Source organism: Pan paniscus, chromosome 2 (genome assembly GCF_029289425.2).
Source record: "Pan paniscus chromosome 2, NHGRI_mPanPan1-v2.0_pri, whole genome shotgun sequence".
NCBI classification, from domain to species: domain Eukaryota; kingdom Metazoa; phylum Chordata; class Mammalia; order Primates; family Hominidae; genus Pan; species Pan paniscus.
Genome location: NC_085926.1, coordinates 36,437,751 through 36,459,848, shown reverse-complemented (window position 1 = coordinate 36,459,848; position 22,098 = coordinate 36,437,751). Strand labels below are relative to the sequence as shown.

The 22,098-nt window shown below is 41.7% G+C and overlaps 1 protein-coding gene across 3 annotated transcripts in view; it reads right to left on the bottom strand.

Annotated features, from left to right (window-relative positions):
• Positions 1-22,098, bottom strand: part of STAC (SH3 and cysteine rich domain) — a 172,589-nt gene that overhangs the window by 55,712 nt on the left and 94,779 nt on the right. For 2 of the 3 annotated variants that reach the window (XM_055109641.2, XM_003826118.5), the window contains exons 3-6: positions 13,079-13,179; positions 11,106-11,187; positions 9,915-10,030; positions 2,957-3,035 (exon numbers count right to left, since the gene is read on the bottom strand). In XM_055109641.2, the coding sequence (XP_054965616.1) occupies positions 2,957-3,035; positions 9,915-10,030; positions 11,106-11,187; positions 13,079-13,179 (378 nt within the window). The remainder of the gene's footprint in view (positions 1-2,956; positions 3,036-9,914; positions 10,031-11,105; positions 11,188-13,078; positions 13,180-22,098) is intronic. The other variant, XM_003826119.4, reaches the window with a different exon arrangement.

The following is a 22,098-nucleotide window of genomic DNA, read 5'->3' as shown; positions in this document are numbered from 1 at the left end:
CATAATAGCTGGCTGGAAGAAATGACACCTGTATGCACTGCATTTTTTAAGACATAAATGAACATGTAATGCAGAACTGGTTGTGACTGTAATCCTAGACACTGCTTCTGAACAGCAACACCCTCCTTGCATGAGTGAGAAGATCTGTGGGAACTTGGACCACATATGTAGGGTGTTTTCTCCATGTTGTTTCTTAAACTGCATGGACAGGACATTAAAGCCAATCAAGGGAAAGTGTTTTGAAGCAAATTGCTGCATAATTAATCCACCTAGCTTCTCAGGGTGCATTGTAGAGAAAGCTATTGCTGATCAAAAGAGTTGTTAATACATCTCCAACACTTTTTGGGAGTTTATTGCTTGCTAAGTTCTTTCACCAGATCTCTTTGAGAAAGGCTGTGAAAATGCCCCTTAACACAGAAGAGATGGAAAATTGTCAACTTGATGTCTTTGTGTGTACTACTCTGTGACTTAGTTTCCTTATCTATACGGGGGGTATTGTGTGCATGTGTGTGTATTGAAGGGGAGGGAATTGGACTAAGTGACCTCTAGTCCTACTTCTTAAACTTTAATGAGCCTATGAACCACAGATTCATATGCAGATCCTGATTCAGCAGGTGTGGAATGGCCTGAAACTTGCTATTTCTAACAGGCTTTCAAGTGATGCTCACGTGAGTTGTCCATGAGCCACATTTAGGGTAGTGAGGCTCTACCTGCATCTCTGACACTTTACGACTGTATGATGGCTTTGTTAATAGCAGTGATGCTACATATCAATGATTGCTAAATATAGCCCTTCCTATTTTAAAATCCTATTAAGACCACCTTTTGAGAGAAGAAACCCTCAGTGTAAATTGTGTTCTAACTCCTCAAGGAATTGGTGAGCAACAGCATAGACAGAGCCAGGCCAGGATGGCTGAGGCAGAGAGTTAAGCAGTGAGCACATGCTGGGCATAATTTTGAGAAGCAGCAGATAGAGTTTGCTGATGGATTACATCTGAGGTGTGAGAGGAAGAGGGAGTCAGGACTGATGTCAAAGACTTTGGCCTAATCAACTGGTTGAATGAAGTTCCTATTTACTGAGCAGAGACAATTGTGGGAAGAGCCAGTCTGAATGTGTGGCTGGGTGAGGGGATCAAGAGTAAAGTTTGGGTAGGTTAACTTTAAGATGACTATTCTGCATTCAGATGGCAATGTCCAATAGGTGATAGGCATCTGGAGGCAGCAAGGAAGCCGAATACTGAAGATGAAGTTTGAATCATCAATGTATGGATAGTATTTACATTCATTATGTCATCCAAAGATCATAAGAACCCTATGGATTTGGTGTTATTATCTTCATTTTAGAGATGAGGTGATTGAAGCAGAGAGAGGCTAGGTCACTGCTTTGGGATCACATGAGCATTAAGTGAAGTCTAGCACTCTGCTTCCAGAGCAAAAATGGGCCAAGGACCAAATGTTTCCAGCGCAGTTAGTGAGGAGAAGGCCAGCAGTGATGTTGATGAGAAGAGTGTCAGGGGAAGGGGAAAGCAGAGGTCAGACTCAGGACTGAGCAGCTGATCACACTTAAAGCATTATCATGCAAGTCTCTGGTGAGTCAGATATTGAGAAACTTTAGGGTTGCTGTTTAAATTCAGTTGCTGGTCTTGCAGTGCCAGACAGTTGGGCTGGGATGGCCCTGCTGTGCTGCTGACCTGCTATGAAGTTCCCCTCGAAGCCAATACCCTCTAATTTGTCTCTCTAATGGCACTGCTAAGTGCTCAGTGGTTGTTTGCATTATCTAAAAGTACAGTTTCCCTCATGTGATGCCAAAGAATCCTTACCCCAGTGGTGAGCTTTAGCAGATGTGTGTGGGCCTGGCAAGGGGGGGCATGGTGAACACTGGCACTTATTTAGGAAGGAAAATCCTGGGGCAGCTGAGCACATGGTGCCTTGTGGGAATCACACAGGCATAGTCCTAACTAAAGAAGAGCCATAAATGAATTCCCAGAGTGAAGGAAGTAAAAGTGATACCTCATCAGACAGCTGTTGACAAAACTGCTATGTGGTATCGAATGAGGAATTTCTGCATCCAGGCTGGAAAAGGCAGGGCTTGGAGTGGAGTTTGGAGGGATAACTTCTGCCATGAGAATGCATTCAGCTCAAGTTAACAATGCAACTCAGGTCCTGCAGGACTTTGACTAATACACTTTTGCTAATGATAGTAAATGCTTCATAAATATTTTTTGATAAACTAGTGAAGGTTGAGTAGTTATTGATGTCCAAAAGGCCTAGCAAGAATGCATCCATAAGGATCTGGTCACATGTCTTTAAGCTCTGGATTACGAGGTGGCTCTTTCTTAATGTCAGCAAGTGGAAGTATGAAGTTAGCATTTAATAAATATTTTAGAAATTATTATAACAAAGGCTTAAATTGTTAGATTAAATAATTTTAATATAGAATGTTTGGCTGGATTGTACATATCAGTTTTTTGAGCTTCTTAGTTGTCTCTGCTGGGGAAGGAGCCAAATGTGAGGCCCACACTTCTCTCCTGGGCCCCACCACCACTTGGTTTCAGGTACCTAAGGTGTAGCACAAATTAGCTTCTCTGTGGTATGGTTTGCTAATCTAATCTAATCTAGCTCAGTGGAGAAAATGACGTATTCACAAAAAGTTCTGGAAGCAACTCTTAAACCCCAATACAGCTCAGTTTATATATATATGTATATATACTCTCATAAGAGTAAATATACTCTCATAAAGTATGAGAACTCAGGATATAGAACTCAGGAACATATTAGAGCAAATCACTGAAATCCACCAGAAACAATGCTCACATTCTCTCCAGAACATTGAACACTCGCCCTGATTAAATTCCAGAGCTAGCAGAGAAAGCAAGGGGACTGGAAATCAACTTGACCTGCCCACTGACCCTGACTCATGTGATCACATTTGTGCTGTGCCAACTACCTCACTCACCGCTGTTGCTGCGTTTCCTTAGGTCATACCCGCCTCCTGGCCCATTGGCTTCCTCAGGAACCTCCACAAGATCTGAAGTCTTGGAGGAAAGAAGAAAGAGCATGGGATGAACAATGTTATATCTGTGGTCAATTGAGCAGATATTTTGGCGTAAGAGAGCTTAGGTAGAATTTGCATGGCACATAAGGACCCAGTGATTGCTGTCTTGGCTGTTTGGCTAACTTCAGAGAAGCTATGTCCACTCGTGGGCACTGTACCTCCCTTCAGGTGTCTATAGCAGGCTCAGGCTTGGTGATGGTAGGTATCCAGTGAGTATTGAATATTCATGAATGTCTAGAAGCAAAGGCCACAGCCAGGCTTCTTCCCAGGAATAGGCAACAAAGAGAAATCAGAATGCCTGTCCATATCCTGTCACTTAAAATTTTCAATAAAATGCTAGCTCTTTCTACAGGTGTTTTAAATATTAGTTTTAGAGAATGGGATGCACTATGGAGGGATGCACTACTTAGGTACAAGTTAAATACTGTTTCCACTGCTGCAAAATTAATTGTTTTTATAATATGTATCCTGACTCTCTTTTTAAAGTGAGTCACAATCATTCTTCCACTTAGGTTACAGAAATAACAAGAATAAAAACAACAATAATAACAATAACGCACTCTAAATAGCTAATGCTTCCTGATCACTTACCATGTAATGTTTTTAAGGACTTTATAGATACCATCTCATTTATTCCCCAAATTAATCCTATGATAGACCAATTTTTCAGAGAGGAATCTGAAGCCTGGAGAGAATCAGTAGCTCTGTTTGAGGCCCCATAGTTAATACATGGTGGAGCTGGGGCTGTGAATCACAGGCGTTGCCTCCAGAGCTCGTGCTCTTAAGCATTGTGCTTTATTCATTGGTGTGCTAAAGCATCTTTGTGGGCTGGTGAGAGTCTCATGGTTATCACACTGGTGGCATGAAATGGATCACCACAGGAGTTTTACTCCATGGAACTGGCAAACGCTTCAAATCAGGGTCCAGTTCTGACTTGGTTGTTAAACATTTACTAGCATACCGCACTGAATGCCTCTTTCAAAGGGCCACGTGACCCAGCTTCAGTCTAACTGGCTCTATCCTCTTCACAAGAGGAATTTAGGGGGCCTCTGAGGACAGTCACATATATATATATATATATATATATATTTTTTTTTCTTGAGATGGAGTCTTGCTCTGTCACCCAGGCTGGAGTGCAGTGGTGCAATCTCAGCTCCATTTCCTGGGTTCAAGCGATTCTTGTGCCTCAGCCTCTCAAGTAGCCAGGATTACAGGCATGCACCACCATGCCTGGCTAATTTTTGTATTTTTGGTAGAGACAGGATTTCACTGTGTTGGCCAGGCTCATCTCGAACTCCTGACCTCAGGTGATCTGCCTGCCTCAGCCTCCCAAAGTGCTGGGATTATAGGTGTGAGCCACCAGACCTGGCCTGACAGTCATATTTTAAAAAATTATTTATTTATATCTTATCGGAGAGGGACAAGTTATCTTCTTAGCTCTCCTAGCCAGCTCTAGAGCCCTTTAGCACCACCCTCCAGAGACTGATTTTTGTTACAATTTAGCTTTAAGATTTTTTTTCAAACACTGTTACTATCATGACACAGCAGAAAGAAGAAAAAAAAGTCACAGGGTCTCTAAGTCACTCATGTCCTGCTCCCTTTGAAGCTCACAATTTCTGTACAGAAGTTGGTTTGTACAGAATTTCATTTGTTAATTTAATCTTATGAAACTGAAGATTATTCATAAACTAGCCAACTAACTCCTAGAATGTTGTTTGAATTTGGTTTCTTTTAGCTTTCCCAAAGCCATCAAGCCTTTTATATTTTAGAACATTTGAAAGTACATTGAGGAAAACATAACAATTTGGAAACAGCCAAGCAGTGACTTCTCAACAATGTAAAACAAATGCCTCTGCAGCCTTGGAAGAAAATAAAGCTGTGGAACAAAGCTTTGCTATGCAGGCATATGTTAACTTTAGGACATAAGAATACTAAAAATAAAATAAAATAAAAAATGCAGGATGCTGAAGTTCATTATTACTGACCTGCTGGCAGGAAGCAAAATCACTTTAAAATACCAATCGATGTTCCTATTTTCTTCCTTTGAGGATGGTTGGACTTTGGGGAAAGAGTGAAGTGACAGATCTTTAAGTACAATTTGGTTTGTCTTTGTCTCCCTGCAGCTCTCAGAACAATGCCTTCACAGAGCTAAACTCCAACAAATATCTACTGGTGGAACCAGTGCCAGTATAAGTGGACGGTGATAAATGGACATCCCTTTGACATTCAGAAAACTATGCTTTTTGCTCCTAAAACCAGTCTGTAGGGTCCAGATGTTGCTAAAGACAAAGCTATATTAGAGATGAAAGCAAACTGGGACATCCCCAATTGTCCCTCTGGTGGTCTTGCTGCTTCTTAGCATCAGCCCCAAATGAGGAGGCTGACATGTTCATTGCCTACTATGGAATGTTTCCAAGGAGGTCTGTTTGTCATAGTTCAGCAAAGCTCAGAACCACAGGAGCAGCCATCTACTGCTCGTGCAGATAGATCAGAGCCATCTCTGTGGAGCCGTCTCTCCGCAATTGCCTCTATGTGCTGGCTTTTCAGTTGCCCTTCCACCAATGCCAGCCTCCCACAAGCATGGAAGAGGCTTGCACTGAAGTGAGATGACCTACTGGCTCTCATCAAAGATTTGAGAAAGGCTTGTTCAGAATGCTGGTCAAAGTGGACAGAGATCTCTCTACTCTGACCAGTTTTGTTTGTGCTTTTCCTTTGATTGCTGGGTGGCATCTACAAACAGTCTTGACTTGTAAGGGGAGATGGTTGCAAGCTGAGAGTGAGCTCTGTGTGGCTTTGGGGAAGCAACACATTGACAGCAATGGCCCTCCTCACTCCCCTGAGAAAGGAGATGCAACGTGGTACGTGGGGTTAGGGAGATGATTAGCATTCTTGGATCTCTGTTTCAAACTTCAGATCCAGGCTTGTGGCCACTGTAAATGTGTCACTCAAATGCTGTTCACACAGAGAGGGAGTAAGAGCAAAGGTGAAGAGGAGAGAGACAGAGGGCTGATTTCTTTGGAAGCAAACTTTAGTTTTTAATTTAATTCAGTAATTCTCCAACTTTAATGTGCGTCAGAATCACCTGGAGGGGTTTTTAAAATGGAAATTGTTCGGCTCCCCAAATCAGATTTTCAGATTTTGCAGTTCTGAGAGACAGAAACCCAAATTTGCATTTCTTACAAGTTTCCAGGTGATGCTGATGCTGCAGATCCGGAGACCACACACTGAGAACCACTGATTTAGCTCATTGCCAGCCCTCTATTACAGAAGTTTAGGCAGTTTTGACTGAGGAGGGTGCTCATTCATTCATTGATTCGTGCACTCACCACATATGTATTGACACTCTACAAAGGGCTGGCAGAACCTGGGCCTTTTTATTGTTACAAAATTCTCCAGGGGATTCTGATATGCCCCAGCATTTGAGAATCACTGGTATAAAGTAATGAAAACACAAAGCTGTGAATAAAAGAATCCTTGCATTTAAGGAGGTTAGTCTAATTGAGGAGAGGACTGGGAAAGTGAGAGAAAAATCAAACAAAAAAGTGAAAATTACTAAGCAATGTATAACTAATGGATTAATTAATTGGATGCTCCGGGGCACCAGGGAAGAGGTGGGTGCCCAACCAGACCCAGAAGCTTGGACAGATGTTGTCTGACAGAGGTGGAGATAGTTTGAATGTCTGGACAGAGCATGGCTATGCAGAAAACGGCAAACTGTGCCCAGAGCTTAAGGTGTGAGAAATGAAGTGTTGTGCGGATCCCGGAGGATTCTGAGGTCAGTCTTCAAAAGTCCCTTGTTAATTCTTCCTCATTCTTCACACATTTCTTGAGTATTCACTATGTGCCAGGCACTCTATGAGTCCCTGATGTAATGAGATGAATAAGGAACGGGACCTAGATACTCACCAGATACTCAGTATTTATTCAGGGAATAGACACAAAAGCAGATGATTACAATGCAATCATATATATTCTATAAGAAAGGAATTCTTGAAGGCTTGTGGGAGGAGCAACTCACCATGCATGGGGGAGTCTGGGGACTCTTCATTGTTTGTGTAAAAATAGAGTGGGTCTTAAAAAATTTCAACTCGGTGGAGCAACATGTTCTAAGGAATGGATATGTTATAGGGCTTGGGGAGTTCAGGGGAAAGTGGGTTTTTAGGGTAATGGCAGGACTCATATGCCATGCCTAAGAGTTTGGGCATCGTTGTTCTGACATAAGCAACTTAATAGAGGATTTTAATTAGGGAAGTTGCTCAAAGCCTTTCTTTAAGGGTCGATAAATCGGGGGGTACTGTTAAGGGTAGGCTGAAAAGGGTAGCACAGTTATTTCTTTATAATAATCTAGGTGAGAGATAATGAGGTTCAAACCTCTAGTACTGGTGATAAATACTAAGGGTATCTTTGATATTATTTCTCAGTTTTGAATTATAGGACCTAATCACTCATGGAATATGAGTTTAGTCTGAATCTGCTGATTTTGCAATATCTGTAGGACTGGTTTGGTGCTTGGGCAAGAGGAAATACCTAAGGGAGTCATCAATGTAGAGACGGTGCTTGAACTAAACGAATGTGACAGAGATCAACCAAAGAGAGTAGAATAAGAAGACCAAGCAAAAGCAGACCCCTGGGAACACTCCAACTTAAGGAGTTACAGGAGGACACATCAGAGAAGAAGATGGGCTGAGCAGAACAGCGAAGTTACCCTCGAGTAAGTCAGGGGTTTCTAACACTGCCCAAGCATGAGTGGCTCTGGGAAATGCCCTTCTCAGGTAACATATTTGCCTTGTTAATGGATTACATCCTTGTTTAACTTCATAATAATTCAGGTTCAAAGAAAACACTGTTAAGGCTAGATGCGTAATGAAAATGAAACAGCTGGGTGCATGGCATGCACCTGTAATCCCAGCTACTCAGTACACTCAGACAGGAGGATCATTTGACTCCAGGAGTTTGAGGCCAGCCTGGGCAATACAGCAAGACCCCATCTCTCAAAAAATATTTTTAAATGAATGAAAATATAGAACAGTAACAATTTCCATTCATTGAGTGTCAATTATGTCAGGCCCTGTGCTAAACACTTTATGTATATTATTGTTACCCAACCTAAGCAGCCTTTATTTACATATAAATCCTACCCATGTATGCTTTGTATATTTTCATCACATTTAGCACCATTTTTATCCTTCTTTCAGTAAAAGAATTAGCATTATCTTTTGGATGCCAAATAACAATGATTTCCTTCCTAAGGAGGTCATCAGGTATCTTAAAATGACATACATTATCCCCTCACTGCTTTGAGGCAATGTCTACCAAAGCGAAACATTTTTCATCTTTACTATGAAATGCTTCAGTACTCATATGACACAGTCATTATAATATCCTTAACACATGTATGTTACATTCTCAATCTTAATAAAATGGGATAAGACATATAAAAGTGTATTTTTTTAAAAATGGTAAACAATGCCACCATTGTCAAATTTCTTCGCTATTGGTTTGGTCTTCAGAAATAAGTTGTGAATTCTAAGGGTACAAAGCTATGACTTCCTCTTCTTTTGTGTCCCCTACAGTGCTAGTAAACTGTAGGCCCTTCATTCATGTCTGCTAACTGAGTAGAAGAAAGAACTATCTGATGTCAATTTTATGTACAGTAAGGAAAAAGAGTAAAAATTATTTTTAGTTCTTTCCTCTTAGAAATCAGTGGATGCATGAAGAACAGGGCTTTCAGTGAGTTTAAAGATGGCTTTGAGGATAGCCACATGGCATCAGGCAGAAGACCTATAATCCTACCTACTTGCCTACCCGATCTATTCACCTACCTACAATCTTGTGGCTTAAACTGCACCCAATAGAGGACCTATAAACCTACCTACTTGCCTACCCGACCTACATTCCTATTCACCTACCTACAATCTTGTGGCTTAACCTGTACCCAATGAAGAAGCTGCTTCAACTCGGTCTCTGAGAACCCCTCCCAGGCATGTGCCCTGCCCCTCTTCCCACAATCCACCTAGTCACTTGATGTTGAGATGACTCAGTGGGGCAGACCATTTGAAGGCTCATCTGTGTCTTGCCTGGAAGCTTCCAGTCCAGCAGGGGCTGCAACAATGGAAATGGAAACTAGGAGCTGGCTATCCTAAGTGGCCACGTGAACTGGAAGGTCCTTGCCTCTTTGCTGGAGGAATGGTGGCTTTCAGCATGGGCTGCAGAGTTGTATGGCATCTTGGAGCATTTACAGAAATTCTGGTTGAAACAACCAGAGACAAGATGATGATAACAGGTCACAGAGATGCATGGAACCGTCAGTTTAAGTCAGATAAAACTTAGGAGAGGTGCTTGGAAGAGTGAGTGTCCCACAGAGTCATAGTTCAAGTAACTTTGAGAGTGCAGTTTTTGTGTGCAATCAAGAGGTGTGCCCTCTCTTAGAGAGAAAAGACAAAAGATGTGAGAAATAGCTGTGTCTTTGAACTGGAATGTAGCTAAACGGAAAACTGGAAATAGCCAGGATTTCCAAGTTCCTGACCATTGTTTGAGCCAAACATTTCTGTATGTTGACTCATACGTTATCTAATGTTGGTGGGAGGGTAAAGGAGAGGGGGTCCATGGGAAGAGTCAAGGAGCATGAGGCCAAGGGGATGGTCTTTGGGCAGGAAAGTAAAATAATCCCTTGGTGTTGACAACAGGAAGTTAATCCTTAGTGGCTCAAAGCACTTTGGGTTTCTCTTTGGCAGGTGCCTGACTCCCTGCAGACCTGCCCTCATGAGGCAGTCAGGTGGAATACCCCATACTGCAGTGCCTGAGGCCCCCTCTGCCCAAGACCACCACAGACAAACCGAGGAAGGAAGAGGATAATTACAGAGGTTCTGTGAGGTGAGTCAGAGCCACTGCCGGAGCTGCCCTTCTTTGTCCTCTGGGCCAGGGAGGTGCCGAAGCGGAGGGTCTCGTAGACAGGGTCCACCTTATTGCCACAGGCTGCAACAGAAGAGAAAGTTCATCTGAGGAAGCTCATCTGAGAGGACCCAGCCAACTGCTTACCACATCTCCTGGGTGAACAGCGCCTGAGAAGCAGGCTCTGTGCAGAGGAACTTAGCCTCTGGGTAGACAGGGCTTTCATGGCCAAGTGTTCCTCACAGATGCACCCCCACCCAGCATGCTCCCATTTACAGGTCCTGCCATGTACCAGCTAGTACTCTGCTCCCAAATTCTTCCTGATTGAATTTCCTCTTTCGTTATTCCTCTCTGATTTCCAGGTTCTTGCAGGGATCAGCTTTATCTCCTCTACTGGGAGGCTGTGCTCACCAAGGTACAAAGACTTGAGACACAAAGTTTGCAGTAGGAGGCAACTGTTTTAGAAATAACTTGTCACTACTGGGCCTCATTAATTTCTAATTGAAAGCTTTCTAACTTACAAATTTCTAGTTTAAAACTTGCCCCCCCTAAAAAAAGCAAAAATAGATGTCGAGATTTTCAGAGAGAGAAAAAAAATAATAGAAGTAAACTGAAAGATATTGTTAGAGAAGAATCCAAGCCAAAGCTATCAATAAATATAGGGCATCTTTTGATCTGCATTAGAGAATAATATATCCACTGAGCTCCTACTAAGCATGGGTGAATAACATATATTTATTTTTTATAGCAATTATGAAAAGCAGCAATTGCTGTTCTCATTTTGTGGGGGTTGACAGGTCAAGTAACTTGTTCAAAGACACACAGTTGTCAATAGGGAGCTGGGCTTAGAGCCTGGTCTGGGGGAAGCCATTCTCCGTGTTCTTTCCACTCCACCATGCTGCTGATGGTGGAATTACTAATCAGTAGCCTTTGGGATTTAGGTGTTTTCTGAGCTTCATCAGGGAGAGGATGAAAATTCCTGGAGAATTTGGTCCACTTTATGTTTCCCTTCCAGCAAAACACACAGTCATACCCCAAATAGCCACCAAACAAACACACAGAGATACCCCACGGGTTTTGCAGCCGTGGGAGGACAGTAGCCATTAATGTTAACTTTGCTGCTTCAAACTCAACTCAACCCATCAATGTCCCAACTCACCAATGGGCATAACTTCTTTAATGCAGCCAAACTGTTCATGAATGAGCAAGGGGGAGCTGTAGTAACGCCGAAACCCCTTTGGCTGGAGAGAGAATGAGGAAGGCAAGGGGTTAATGTCACTGGAGATGGAGAAAACCATACAAGAGCTCCCTAAATAAAACCAATTGGTTTCTCCAGGAGCACCCTCCTGTCTCCCATTAACATGCCGACTTATCCTATAATTCCACAATTTAACCCCAGCAGGGACGCAGAGGCAGGGAGGAATAGTGGCAACAAGCAAGTTACACTCTATCCAGAAAACAAGGTCCTGGCCCTGGCCTCCCCAGTCGTGTCTGTCCTCCTTCTGCAGTGCACTGCAGCCTCCTTTGCATCCCAGATCCTCATTGCCTCCTGGATTACAAGTGGACTGCCACATATTATTTCACCACAGTTTGTTATTGTGGTTTGTTAAAATAATATAAATAAAAGGCCTGGGCATGGGTAAGTGGACCTCAGAGGGAGGCCTAAAAGCTCTTGTATATCTGAAGAGCTTTAGCCAGAATCATTTGCTCTGTAATCTGGATTCTATTCTCTGTTTTTCTGACCTCTCGTTCATGGTCTGTCTTGGCTTATGGGAATCACCACTGGAGAAGGAGAAGGGGAAGCAGGGGAGGCAGAGGTTTGAGAAAAGAGACATTGCAAATCAGAGTAAATAGATAAACTAAGAACCTGGACTTCACTGTACTCCATTACTGGATGGGAACTTGGTGGCCCAGTCCCTTCTAGAATTCCAGAATCCTGTCTAATGTTCCTGGAAAGTGGCGTCCCTTGTCGTTACACTGTCAGTGATGGGAGGGGGTGAAGGAGCATTCACTAACCCTGGAGGCAAGACATTATCTTTTATTGTTAAGACTTAGTATCTACTGATCTTAGGTCTTTCCCCAGGAGCCTCAAAGGACAATGGAGTTACTCTTCTAAATTTTAGGTCTAAAATTGTTGAAGACAGCTGTTGATGTCCTGTCTAATTATTCTCTAGGGTAGACATTCTTCGTCCTTTCTACAATTCTTTGGCCATCCTAGTTTCAAACACCCTCAAATGCGCTCTGGATTGCTTTTTGAAAAAAAATTTTTGAGACAGGTTCTCACTCTGTCACCCAAGCTAGAGTACAGTTGTGCAATAATGGCTTACTGAAACCTCTGCCTTCTGGGCTCAAGCAATCCTCTAATCTCAGCCTCCTGAGTAGCTGGAACTACAGGTACACACCACCACACTCAGCTAATTTTTAAATTTTTGTAGAGACAGGGTCATGCCATGTTGCCCAGGCTGGTCTCGAACTCCTGGGCTTAAGCGATCAACCCACCGTGGTGTCCAAAGTGTTGGGATTATAGGCGTGAGCCATTGTGCCTGGCTTGAATTGCCTCTTAATCAATATGTGGCACCAGGACTGAAGCCCATCCTCCTGAGATGGTATGATCAGCCATCTCAAGGGCCATTCAATCTCCCTTGGTTTGGCCAACATGATTCTGTTAAAGTGGTGCAGATATTTATTATTCTCTCCTCTTTTGTGGGGGCTTAGCTCTTGTCCTCCCTTGCTACCCACTGAGCTGACCACCAAGGAAGCACTAGGGTGACCAACCATTAGTTTGCCTGGGGCTTAGGGGGTTCCTGAGATGCATGACTTTCACTTTTAAAACCTGAACAGTCCCAGGATGTGGGACTTTCAGTATTAAAACTGAGAAAGTGCCAACCTGGGAGAAGTTGGTCACTCTGTTAATGACCCTGACTCCCTTTCAAGGTGGGGCGTTGTTGATTGGGTTGACAAAGCCCTTGTCCTTGTTTTCTGATTACGCCAATTAGGAAGCCAAGCTGGCAGCCAGTTCTGGGGTGCTTTGCTCAGGGTTTCAGGGAAGGATTTTGGAGGGGGTGATCTCACTGCAGCAGGCAAGTGCCCTAGCAGAGAGGTGTGGGCCTCACTCCTGGCACAAGCCCTTACCAGCTTGCCCATGCACCGCTGGGGTGCCAGGCCATCTGTGCACTTGTGGTGGATGCTCATCTTACAGGCTTTGCAGCGCAGTCCATGCTTAGCATTTGTTCCTGTCAGGTACATGGCAAACCTTGGTTAGGATACAACCTGCCATTTCCTGCTGATTAGTCTAAAATCACAGAAAACGAGGTTCCCCAGGTAATTCTTTCCTACAACTTTTTCATGAAGCTTTCAAAATAGAAAAAAATATATATGGTAGATTCTTTTGCTTTCTCCTGCATTTTCTACCTAAGGTATACACTCTGGTTTATCTCCATCTTTCCTATTCACTACTCCAGGAACTCTAAGCCTCCTCCATGCCCTTTGTTCTCTCAATTCAAGCTAGTAAATTCCATTTTCTTTGCTTTTCATGTAGGTTACTCAGTTCTACTTTTCTGTGTCTTACTGAGTAGTGCAAGTCCCGAAATTTGATGTATTTTCTTCTGTATTTCTATCACAGGATCTGAACCGTTGGATAAATTCTCAGGAAAATGACTGATTAAGGGGGAAGGGCAGGTCTGTGTGAGAGTGGGGCTGACAGTCTTTAAGGGAGAGAGGACTCAATCAGATGCCAACCCCAGCCTGGGGAAAGAGGAAGAAGATGCGAATGATAATGAAATTGTGGCTGCGGTGAGTCACTTAGCTTCTTGGGACAGGGTGCTATCATGGAGTGAGAAGAAAGAAGGCTGAGAAGAAAAGGCAGAGAGCCATCCTGGTATCTTCATGCACAAAGGCCCAAGGCAGGAGCACTGGAGAGGAACTGGGAGGCCTAATAAGAGGGCAGGGTGTGGGGGCTTCAGGAAGATGGTAGGTGCTGCACACCGGTGTTCATTATTTCAGAAAGTGGCTGGATAAAGCTTAAGACAGGATGTTAAAATGGGTGTGTTCTGCCTTCATCTAGTCACAGACAAGAGAATGCCATCTGCTCTGATATCCCAAAGTAAGATGGTAGGTTCCCAGGCAGGTCTCAAAAAGGTGCCAAAATGTATTTTTGCCACTCTTAGATGACCAAGCATCTCATGTATTAGAAAAGAGGAAGAAAGGTGAGGTAGTGGAGAGAGTATTTCTTTGCAGAGTTGTTGAGGCACTATCAGTCTTATCCCTCCTCCTTTACCATGATGAGAAGGATGGGGTGTGCTCTGTTGTCTCCTCAGTCCTGAGAGGGTCTCAAGGAGACTATTTTAACAGCTTGACCTATGTGAGTCTGTGGGACATATGGCTGTGGCCATACCCATTCTTGGTAAAAACTAAAAATAAGAGACGTGGGTGGCCAGGGGTCCTGTCAGCCTACTGAGGAGACAGCTGTGTGAACAAGGCCTGCACTCCAAAAGCTTGTTAGGAAAAGGGTTGGTGAGTCCAACAAGTATGTGATTCTCAAAAAAGTAAGTCTCTTTAGAGGGGAGATACAGGAATGAATATGTCCATGTAGTATGAGACATGAAGTCAAGATACCCCACTGTACAGCACAGCTGTCCACAGACCCAAAGTGAGGATGTCCTAAGATTACAAAATCCACCCTCTTCTCCACAATTGCCTCACCATCTAGCCAGTCTCACTGCTTCATCTCTTTTTGTCCTCCTCCAACTCAATGTGTGTGCAGTGGTGGGGGTAATGTTTTAAAAATGTAATCAAATCATCTCTATTTCTTGCTTAAACATCTTTCAGCAGGTTCTCTCTGCCTTTCTGATGTATTATAAGGTGCTCATCATACTGGCAAGGCTCTGCAGGCTTTGGGAGCCCACCTTTAACTTAATCTCAGGCCAATCCCTCTTGTTCACCATGCTTTAGCCATGTGGTCTTCTTATAGTTCCTTGAATACTCAAGCTCTTTAATTCCTCAGCTCTCTACACATGCTGCTTCATATGCTTGGAATGCTGTTTCCATCACTCTTCAGTTGGCTAGCAACCCCTCAGTCTGTGGATCTCTTGGCATTTCTATGAAGCTTTCTTGAAAACATTTCCCACCCCTGTCTAAATTATCCTTTTCCTCTTACTTTTTCTCCCAACACTCTGTGGTTATCTTTCACATCATTTATCACAATTATTATTTATTTGAAAGTTTGTTTTAGTCTGCCTTTCCCTCTGGACCATGAACTCAATGAGGCTAAGGACTGTGTCTGTTAATTTGCCTCGATATTCCCAGCTCTTGAGCATGATGCCTGATAAAAACAGTTTCTCATGGTCACTCATGAACTGAAGCAGTGGTGGCTGGTTTGAGATAATTCGTGGAAGTTGATTAATCAACGATGCATAAATAGTATTCAAGAGCTGAAAGGGGGAACTTGAAGATCTATTTGTATTATTTCATTTCAAAGATGAGATGCCTAAGGGTCCAAGTGGTAGAAGATTTGCCCCAGGTTGGAGAAGGTCCTGCCTAGTTTCACCCTTTCATTGCTTGTCCTAAATATTTCCTCCTTTTATTTGGGTTGTTTAACCTACATGAAGATGACATTGGGGCTAACTGGATGATAAAATAAGGGTGGGTAAGAACCTGGCATGCAACCTGGAAAAGCAACAGGCAAACCCCTGAATGAGAAAAGAGTTTAAAACCCTTCAGGAGGTATGTTACCTGAAAACTTTCTTCAGGATGGCATCATTTAACATGATGTGTGTCTGCTGTCATAATCACTTCACAGAAAGTTGAAATGACACATAAACACACTATAAATTATTGGGCATGTATGCTTGTTTATAAATACTCATTGAAAAGTTCCTTTTCCTTTTTGAGAATAACTACTTAGCTGAAAGACTGCTATGTTTTTAAAAGACTGGACTTTGAAAGCAATTACTTACTTTTCGTTTTCAAATTAGAGAATGCTATTTGTGCTCTATGTGGGAATTTAAGTAAAAGCTTCAAAGAGGAAGTTATTTCATTGTGTGCTGGACTCTGAAATAGCATCATTATATGTTAAAATATATATATTTTATTCAGACCCAAACACCATGATTTCAGTTTTCCTTGTCTGTTCTTATACATGTAGTACACTGTTTTTATGAACCAGACTACCAGCAATTATTTGGTTTCTGATGTTTCAATGTCCACTCTGGAATAACAAGAATGATTGAAGAGGAAAGCTTGCGTTCTGCAGCTCAGAGAATAGTTCAAAGGAATAATTCACATCACAGCAGTGGCATTAGTTTATTGTAGCAAGATACGGAGAAGCCATGGTCTGACTTGTTTTATCACTAGTGATCCCCATCACAAAGTCGTTGCTGCAAGTGACCCTTATGCCTGAGTAGAGTAGGAAAAACATAGTTTTAAATTTGAATCTGTCTCAGTCTGGCTCTTTAAATTTAAGAAAACTACTAGTATTTCTGGAACCTCAGCTAAATCATTAAATGCGACTATTACTACCTACTCTCAGAGTTGCTAATAGAATAGTATGATAATGTATGCAAAAGGATTGCATGGGTTTAAATACCTGGAAACAAAGATGCCACTGAACTTTGGGTAAACAATGGTGGACTGTTCATATAAATTTCCCACTTAGTCCTACCAACACCCTACTAAAATTACAGTCCAGGAATTTAAAAACAAAGCATATACTCCGAAGAACAAAGTTATTGGGAGAAATAGCAAGAGTAGATGAGAGTTTAACATATATTTGGAAGATAAAAGGCAAGTGGAGATACGGTAAGCAACTTAGTAGATGATAGGAAGATTGAATTTCTCAGTAGCAACTTGGAAACTAGAAGAAGATGAAATTTCAGAAGCTGTTAAAATTTTCTGAGAAAAAAAAAAGATTTGCAACCTAGAATTTTATACCCATCCAAATTATTAACATGTATGAAGGTAGAATAAAGATATTTTCCAATATTGAGGGGTTCAGAATATTTACTTTACACATACGTTTTCTTAGAAAATTTCTAGAGAATATGACTCAGAAAAATGAGGGACTAAATCAAGACAGAGGAAAATATCAGATCCAGTACATAACAGAAGAACTGACAACTGACACTGAGGAAAGGTAAGCGGTATCCCACTATGATAACTCTGCAGTACCTGTACACTGGAGTGTCAAAAGAAGTAAGGCAGCAGACTTGGAAAAAAATAGCACTTAAAAGTTTATTGATAGCCAGACACAGTGGTTCATGTGTATAATCCCAGGACTTTGGGAGGCCAAGGTGGGTGGAGGCCAGGAGTTTGAGGCCAGGAGTTAGAGACCAGTCTGGGCAATATGGTGAAACTCCATCTCTACTACAAATTCAAAAACTAGCTGGGTGCGGTGGTTCATGCCTGTAATCCCAGCACTTTGGGAAGCTGAGGTGGGCAGATCACTTGAAGTCAGGAGTTTGAAACCAGCCTGGCCAAAAAACCCATCTCTACTAAATATTCAAAAATTAGCCAGGCATGGTTACGTGTGCCTGTAGTCCCAGTTACTCGGGAGACTGAGGCATGAGAATCACTTGAACCCAGGAGACAGAGGCTGCAGTGAGCTGAGATTGTGCCACTGCACTCCTGCCTAGGTGACAGAGTGAGATTCTGTCTCAATAAAATAAATAAATAAATAAATAAATAAATAAATAAAAGTTTATTGATACCTTTGAGTATATGATATGGCATTTGACAAATCTGTGAAGGCATATGAAAAAAATAATTATAGATACATGAAATGTTTAGGAAGTAAAAAAGGCAATTTTTAATTTGAGGAAAAATAAAATCTGTGTAAGATTGTAAGAAATGTACAATACTTGAATCAGAAGTTAACAATAGTCACAATAGGGCATAAATTGGCCATGTATCACAAAATTGTGATAAAACTCTTGGGAAGATGGAAGTAAGGGAACAAAGATTGTGATATGACTCTTTGTGGAAGGTGACAACAAGGAAGAAAGAAACAAAGGGTGTTGCTGGAGATGTGAGAGCTCAACCCTCATCTGTAGCAGGAGGCCAACAAAATCAATAAACAGCAGCAGAAGCACAGCATTTAGAAATGCTGAAATAAATGACAGAAGAAGCAATGAAAGAGGACAAAAGTGGTTGCCTTTCAGACGCGAATCTGGGATGAGACAGTTTCTGTTGTAGAACTTTCAGTACTATCTGCCTTTAAACTATTCTCATGAACTACTGTAACAAAAAGCAGATTAAAAAATGAAGTCTCTGGAAACAGGGTCAAGTCATCCCTTGGAATGATGTGGCTCTTTGGATACGGAGATGTTGCGAAAACATGTGGCTAGCTCATCATATAAGTCATCAGTTCTTCCCAGGGCATTTGAAGTTCTGGGCTAAATTAAGACAGTTTTATGAGTTACAGCTGAAAATTATTAAAAATTTTAGTCATGATGTTCAAATAGAGTTTGGAATGGATCAATGTAAGCCAATACAACACTGATTAGGAGGTAGGCAGTGGGCTCTTTTATGAGCGTAGTATCATTTACCACTATGCTTAAGCAAGCTGTCCGCAGAGAGCCAAATATTGGAGCACAAAGACATCTGTACATAAATGTTGGAAGAAAATATTGAAAGCTTTTCTCAATGCTGGTGGCTGAACCTACTACACTAAATGGCATGCATCAACTTTTTTTAAAAAAATGAAATTAATTACATATATCTGTAAAATAATTGGCTGGACTCATTTTGATAAGATTTTGCCATTGAAGCATTGCTTAATCCTCAATCCAATTTCATATAATGTCAGAGTTAAAGATAAAACAGGATAAAATGGTGATTTACTATTGAGATTACTTAACTACAAAAATAATTTGGAGAATGAGTAAACATAAACTTGTATAAGAAAAGAAATGTAATCAGTACAGTACTTAAATCAACAATGAACAACAGTTAAAATTCTTGTTAATAATTAGTCTGCTTCCAGATTACACAAGTATAAAATTAGTCTCATAATTTGATGAAATTAGTATAAATTAGAGAAAAAAGACTCTTTACTATGATTTAAGAAAAAAATTTTTAAAAATCTGTAACTACATATATAGAAATGTCCATAAATATTACTTAGATTATATAAAATATCTATAAGTGATTCTAAGGTAAATACAGGCAAGATAGTCCAAAGAATTTCTAGGCCTCTGCTTTTCCAGGTTTAACTATTGGACTCCTCTCAACGTCCACCAGTACAGGGGCATGGCTCGGAGAGGAGGCTGTGAGGGATGCCTGCATCAAAAGTTGTGCAGAGCCCAGAGAAGGTCAAATGATCATGTCACAGAAGGGTCTTAAAGCTGGAGAGAGGAGAGCCAAAGCAATGGATAATTTTCAGTGCCAAGGCAGACAAGAGGAATTTAACGGCTAAGGATGATGCAAACAGTAATAATGATGACAGAGTCAGTACTTTTAAACTAAAGGCTATAACAAAACTGATGCTAGACAATAAAAACAGGCCTAATAATGCAGCTAGCTCTATTCATCAGCAGTTTGTCCTTGAATATACACTAACACAAGGAAGAAACAGAATCACATGGAGATCACTGAAGCAGCTCTCCACCATGCAACCCCTCCCTACTTTCCTTGCTTCATTTTCAACATGACACCTTGGGTTCCTCCTTTGCTTTATCAGATCATTTATGGTTCCTGGTAAGGGTGGCTGGGTCACGCCTCTTGAGGGCTGCTCATGCTGCCTTCCCTGCCTTTCTTGTTTGACTGGTAAACAGTCTTACTTTCTATGAACCACCTCTAAGTACTTTCCAAAGCCTCCTGCACACACACCCTCCTTCCCTCCACAGGGAACCCACCACTCTTCTCTGTTCCCTCATCGTTCTCAGAGCACCTATTACAACAGGACATCTCCTCTTCTATTATGTGGGACTTGACATGAAATGGTGGTTTCTTTACCTCTGGGTCCCTGTGGTCAGTGAAGTGCTTGGTACAAAGTACATCACTGTCCATCAGGAAAGATTAGCCTACCCAGGCCTGGGCAGGACAAATGTCCAGGCCAAGAGAATACTGGGGCTTCGCCCCTTTAATTTTATGGAAAGAGTTGGACTTCTTTATGTGGGCCCTGACTCCTGGAGGCCTGCACGACCACCAGGTTCAAGTCTGCCTACAGGTCTTTATGTATGGGCTTCCAGCTGGCTAGCCTTGCTTTTTATTCTGATGTTCTAATGTGACTGCATCTAGAACTCTCCAACCTCCCAGGTACCCTGAAGTGCAGGCCAGATACTGTTCCATCAGACTCCTGCCTGACCTAGGACACCGGCTGAAAGCTGATTCTGGGAGCCACTCTCTCTGTCTCTGCTACTGGCTCTTCATATCCTCCTACTCTCCTCAAAGTAGATGTTGAAATCTATCTGGACAAGAACTAAGTTAGCTGTGCCTCTTGACCTTTATAATTTTGCTTGTGGACTTCTCCCTATTAATAGCTTGCGTTGGCTTCTGCCTCCTCCTTATAGAATGAGTTTTCACCATGCCTCCCCGGGTGACCCACAACAGCCTCTGTGAATGCTTAGTTATCCTGACAGATGCTTCAGATTTCTGTTACTGCTTTTACCTCACATATATAACCCAGAAATGCCTGCCATCATATACCTAAACACATGTAATAATAGGAGTGTGGAAGCATAACAATTTAGCCATAGTTTCATAGTTTCATAGTTTCATTTAGCCATAGTTTCATAGATTCAATGCAAAGGCAACTGACTAAACACATAAATAATGGCCTGAATGATCACGTTTGGAATATTGAGTTCCACAATCAAAGGAATGCATAAATTATACATCCTTAGTGCCATTATTGAAATCTGTGGCTTCAAAATCTAAGAAATCACAATGATTTGAAGAAGTCAATGCTCCATAGCAGAATTAAAAAAAAAATAACATGATGTATTTTCATTACTTTCACATGCTACTTCTCTTTGATGTGAAGTAATGATGTGGAGACAATTTCTAAGATTCGGAAATCACAAAAAGCTAGCTAAACCAAATGAAGCCACTGAGCATGATTTTTCCCCTTCTCATATAGACAAAGGGTAATTTGAAAGAAAAAAATGAATTGAGGAAAAAATCAAACTAAGTTTGAAAGAGTTTGTCAGTGGATATACAAACACATGTGCGTGCGCGCGTGCACACACACACACACACACGAGAAAAGCCATTGTATGAGAAGTCAGACACTTGAATTTTCATCCTGATTCTACTTTTTTACTTCTGTATTCTTACATTTGAATAGGAAGGAAAAAAGGTAGGAAGGGATTAAAAATGATTGAACTCTTATGCACCATTAGGCAATTTCCTGGATGCTTCCTCGCTTTATCAATAAAAGAACATTACCTTTTATAGTTAAAATATTATTATAACAGGGAAGTAGGGATAATAGATAACTTCATTGGAAAGAATGAATAAATGTTGAGTTGGGATGGGTATATAATTCACTGGCTGTGGAGCTCATATTGAAACTTTTCTCTCCTCTTATGATCTCAGCAGTCTGTGTGGCATTTCCATTGCTTTATTTTTATAGGTTGTGTATGAAGGCCCAACAATATGCAGCTAGTGAGGACAGGAACAGAACTAGGGTCCGGGTCTACACAACTCTGAAGCCCAGCTCACTTCCCTTCTCCTCATTGCCTCTGCCAGCCATCTGCACGCTGAGAGATCTCTACTCTGTTCTGGTCTAGATTTCTTCCACTGAAAGTGAAAGGGCATCTGTGGGTCTCTCAACACTGTCTATGATAATGATAAAATTAAAATATGTATATATAACCATGGTCAATGAGGATGAGGTTGAGAGAGAAGTAGCAAGAGTTTGCAGGTGCCAAAAGTTTACCTTAGAAGATTCTGGGGCTGCAACTATCCTGGCCCAATACCCTCTTTGGAAGGGACATTTGTCTCTTTGGAAGAGAAATGTGATTCTCATCATATTTGTGATGGGTTACATATGGGGTCTCATAGTTGACAAATGTGAACAGGAATTTTCAGGGTGGCCAGCTGCTGTAGAGATGTGGGTACCCATAATAGATTCCTATAAGGGTCTACAGCCCACTATATATACTACAGCCCAGTATAGGCCTTTGAAAATATGTAGCATGCACACACTATTGCTA